Below are 4,974 nucleotides of genomic sequence, written 5' to 3'. Positions count from 1 at the left end.
GACTATACTAATTTATTTTAGACTCTTCTATTTTAGTGATTTCTAAAATATGCCGTTTGTTTATTCAACAAAGTATAACAGATGAAATTGAAGATTTTAAGTAGTGAAAATAGGTTAACGATGATTTGATGATTCTGGCGCTTACATATGTATAATTTTTGATTCTACCAACCATATTTTATACACTGAGGATGACCCAATACCAGAGTTGAAACGTTTGTATTTTAATTTTAATTTTAATATATATTTTGTTACACACGAACAACTAGTGGTGGCTCATATTGGTTTTTCCTCATTACATCATCAAGAGACACGATAATGTCTCGCGCCAAGTGGGCGCACAGCGCGAGACACGCGTGTCTTTACGCGAGTCAGCGAGTTGCGGGCATCCGAGTATCCGAAATTCTCGGTTTTTTAAATAAAGGCTAGATCAATCGTTATATTTACATTGAATTTAAAAAACTTTATATTGTATTAATTCAATTCATTATAAAAATAACATTGGACCACTTTATTTTTCATTTCTTTAACATTTTGTATTAAAAAAAAAACATAATACCACATTTTAAGCCATATTGAGTACATAACACTGCCCAACGTTTTAAGACATTTTTTCTGCTGTTTGAATAAAAGATACCATTTCCGATGTATTTTCGCGCGCTGAACACGAATCCGACAATGTCATCGCAAAAAATTTATTCGTCATATTTTGAATTTCGAAAATTAGACTTCAGGTTCGAATTTAGTGACCTTAAGGGGATGCTAAACCGATTATCCAACTCAATCAAGGTCGATAGTACAGACTCTTTTAATTCCAAATTCAATAATAGTGGTGACATCTTTGATTTAGTTTTTACATTATATTATATAATATATATCATTCTGTCTTACTCAAACGCATACGTCTGTTCTTATCTAACATATGCCAGCACCATCTATCGCAAGACCGCGCAACTACTGCTACGCGGAATTTCGGCTCTGTTGACAGTCCGAGTCTTCGCAAAGCATCAGTATACACGTATTTTCTATTCGGTGGAAATATTGCTTTTCTAGACTTTCAATCTTAGTTCTACAAACTCAGTATCGTTCGTTTCAATAATGTGACCTCAGCTGCACGCTTATTTTCAAGATATGGGCTCTAAAACTCTTATATCAAGCAAATGCATATCTGAGGTGACAGCTGTACGAGCCAAAAGTAAGTGAATTTTTAATTTTTTTTCGATTTTCTCATAAAATCCAGTGCAGCTGAGGTCCTGTTGATGCGTACTATAATTTAAGTAATAATACTTTTGCAATCCGTACATCCAATACAGAGATTTTTCACCGAATAGAAATGTGGTAAAACAGGGAGCTTTAGCATCGCCTTAAAAACCTTGCTACTAAAATCATCACACAGTTCTTAAAACTTTTTCTTCAAAAATATTTTTGGCACAGAATGTTTTTCTTTGCGTGACTATGCAGAAATTATCTCGGTGAGAAAAAAACGTACGGTGTTAAATATATTATTTAAAGATAAAAGTTGGCACTTTAAGATGGCGTAAACGAAAGTAGAAAAAAAATTTACTTCGCTAGCAAAAAAATCACAAATATGTCAAAAAACGTCAATTTTGACATCTTTAACTTCACTTTTCTCACAAACCTGACGTGATAGAGCAATTTCATTATCGGATTCGTTGTTCAGCACGCGAAAATACATCGGAAATATCGGTATCTTTTATTCAAACAGCAAAAATCACGTCGGGCAGTGTAATTAATATGATTTAAATGCTGCTCTTTCTTATAATCTTTATTGCACCTATGTAAATATTAAAAAATATTTTCTTTAATTGAAATATTGTCTTTGTGAAATCTGATCACCAATTTTTAATTTTGTATTTAGCAAAAAATTACAGCTTAGGCAAGGTTCAGTTATCTTATTTACTGTATTAATAGATTATTATACTGTTGTTTAATTTAATACTTATTTACTGTTGTTTAATTTAATTTAATTTAATTTATTGTGTATATTAGAATTACATTTTAATGTACTTACCTCCACTAAGTTATTCAAAAAATTGCTGAAATTCTCATAACCGTTAATGAAAGCCTTTCCGATTTCAATATATTTGTCTCCCCTATTACCATATTTTTCTTCATCCTTAATTCGATCAACGAGTGGCTTTGGTGTCAAGAAGGTATCCAAAAATTGCCTGATGTTGTCAGGTTTTCGTTTTTCTAAAATAGCTTGGGCGGTCTCATTTTCTAAACGAATTACTTCTTGCGGTATTGGTTGGAATAAACCTATTGGCGTGGTATTTTGTATAGGTAGTATTGATCTGCGATTTTGAGGTTTGTCAGATTTAACAATTGACGGGTCAAGACTACTTCGAAATTCGCTATTTATTTGCTGTAAAAAAAGAAAATTTGTCAGTATGTCAATAATAGTTAAAACAAATAAAAAGATATTGACAAAAGCCAATAAAATAACTAACGAAAATAGGAACAAGATACACAAAAGGAATAACAACAAATTCTATACAGGATGCTCCACTTAAATCGAACATCTTGAATATTTCGCTTATCTTTGATGATATTAAAGTATGTTTCAGATGAAAGTGGAACGGTTTTGGGGACATATTTTGGTCACGTTGTTTTTTTTCTAGGTGGAGATTCCAAAAAGATGTGACGGTCACCTTCACTTTTTTTAAATGGAATCATGTGATTTTTTTTACATAGTATGATTCCATTAATTATTCTGCTTATAAAAGTATTAAGATAGAGATATTAAAAAACCAATAGTTTATAGAGATATTTCATATTTTATTTCGACACATTTTGACATAAAACGTAAAATATCTCGTAAACTATTAATTTTTTGGCAACTGTACCCTAATATTTTTACACAAAATAATAAGATGAATCACTTGGTATGAAAAAAAAACACACAGTTGATATTTAAAAACATACGTAGTTGCACATTGTAAGCACATTGTATAAATTTTTAATGTGTTTTCTCGTAAACTATTGGTTTTTTAATATCTCTACCTTAATATTTTAATATTAATACATAAGAAACAACCCAAGTAGAACAACAACGTTTATAAGAGGTTTAGGAATAATTACATTAGTTTACAACAAAAAATTACTTTGGACCGTTTCTTTTATAGATCTTTGGATGCTGAAAACAATGTCGCAAGTGAAAAAATTCTAGCACGTCGGATTTCCAAGATAATTGAGGTTTAATAAATACTTAGAAAAGCTTTTTTTACGATATTTGACATTTTTTAATAAAGAAGGTTAACGTTATCTTGAAATTTCGATCAGGAGTCATGAATATATTGTGCATCCCCTATAAAATGTATTTTTTTTTCAATACCTTACTTTTTAGCCATGTTATGAACGATTAAAGATAGGAGCTATTTTGAATATGGTGACTCTGGCAGCGTCATATGTGTATGCGGATTAATTTCTTAGGGTCACATTTTGATAACTGTACCTTAATACTTTTATGCACAGAATTATGAGACTAATTCACTGGTGTAATAAAAATACATCGTTGCTTAAAAAAAAAAATGCGATTAGTAATATGCAACTACATATCTTTCATAAAACAACTCTCTCTCTCTCTCTCGCCTCTTTCTCCCCTCCCCTTTCTCTCTTTCTCCCCCCCTCTCTCTCTATGTGTGTGTGTGTGTGTGTGTATGCGCGTTGTTGTTGTTTTAAAATGATTTTAGCGTTACCGCATGCGCATATGACGCTGCCGCGGTCCTCATATTCGAAATAGTTCTTATCTTTAATCGTTCATAATATGGCTAAAAAGTAAGGTATTGAAATAAAAAAAAATGTATTTTATAGGAGATGAACAATACATTCTCCTGACTCCTGATCGAAATTTCAAGATAACGTTAATCTTCTTTATTAAAAAATGTCAAATATCGCAAAAAAGCCATTTTTTAAGTATTAAACCTCAATTATCTTGAAAATCTGACGTGCTAGAATTTTTCGTTTGCGGCATCGTTTTCAGCATTTAAAAATCTATACAGGGTATATTAAAAGGCCACTATTTTATTTAAGCGTTTTTGTCGTACGACAAATTTTTCGAGCCTGTCAATTAGCTATAGGATAGCGAGATCCGAGGATTTCTCTGTCCTACACACATTTGTCGTATAACAAAAACGCACAAATGAAATAGCGGCCATATAGTACCTCAAGTAAGAGCTAGTACGACAGAGCGCGAATGAGGCAAAATCGGAAATGAGTTTATGCAATAATCTGCTACAAAGCCAGGCATTGTAATTTGACAAATTCATGCTTCATTTCATTAAAATGATATATAATTCCAATGTGATCCTTCACCACTCATTTATTTTCCACGCTTTGCGTGAAAAGTCGTATGCCGCTATCCGCTACAATATATAACTTACAAAGAAAATTATTGTTTTTATTTTCGACCTCCCCCCCTTATTATCACTATTAGAATCATAACAAAGATTATTATCAACTTTGCAGCCGAAAAATTTGGAAAAAGCCCTACTCTGCATAATTACCCAAAAAAACTGATTAAAAAATCAGTCAAGGATTGAGTCAAGAAATTCAAAAGAAGCGATCGGAAGTTGCTTCAAAATGACGTAGTCCATTTGCTGCTTCACGATAATGAAAGGCCTCATATTGTTCATAAAGTCAAACAAGCGCTGAATAATCTTGAATGGGGAATCTTTCCCCACCTTGCGTACTCTCCAGACATTGCGCCGTCTGATTATCACTTATTCCGATCGATGCAGCACAGTGTCTCCAAAACGTATTTTCAAAATAAAGCAGATGTTATAAAATGGATCGACATTCATTGCGTCAAGAGAGATTCTTTCGCCACGGCATTCGTATGCTGTTTGAAAGATGGCAAAAAGTAGTATAGATGTAAACATAAAATATTTTGATTAAAACAATTGTATTGTTCCTTTTGCGTTAATAAAAGAATTTTGATATTTAACGGCGGGA

At 32.1% G+C, this 4,974-nt stretch overlaps 1 protein-coding gene across 1 annotated transcript in view; it reads right to left on the bottom strand.

The window, feature by feature from the left end:
* Nucleotides 1–2,032: 2,032 nt before the first annotated feature.
* The window catches only part of LOC108763274 (uncharacterized), a gene marked incomplete at its 3' end in the record, with an annotated part of 5,599 nt that continues 2,657 nt past the window's right edge, over nucleotides 2,033–4,974 (bottom strand). Inside the window, exon 3 of the mRNA XM_018510760.1 lies at nucleotides 2,033–2,386. Coding sequence (XP_018366262.1) covers nucleotides 2,033–2,386 — 354 coding nt within the window. The remainder of the gene's footprint in view (nucleotides 2,387–4,974) is intronic.

This window comes from Trachymyrmex cornetzi, unplaced genomic scaffold (genome assembly GCF_001594075.2).
Source record: "Trachymyrmex cornetzi isolate Tcor2-1 unplaced genomic scaffold, Tcor1.1 scaffold1101, whole genome shotgun sequence".
Lineage (NCBI taxonomy): Eukaryota > Metazoa > Arthropoda > Insecta > Hymenoptera > Formicidae > Trachymyrmex > Trachymyrmex cornetzi.
The sequence above is the reverse complement of the archived record's forward strand: the minus strand, read 5'-3'. Positions and strand labels throughout refer to the sequence as shown.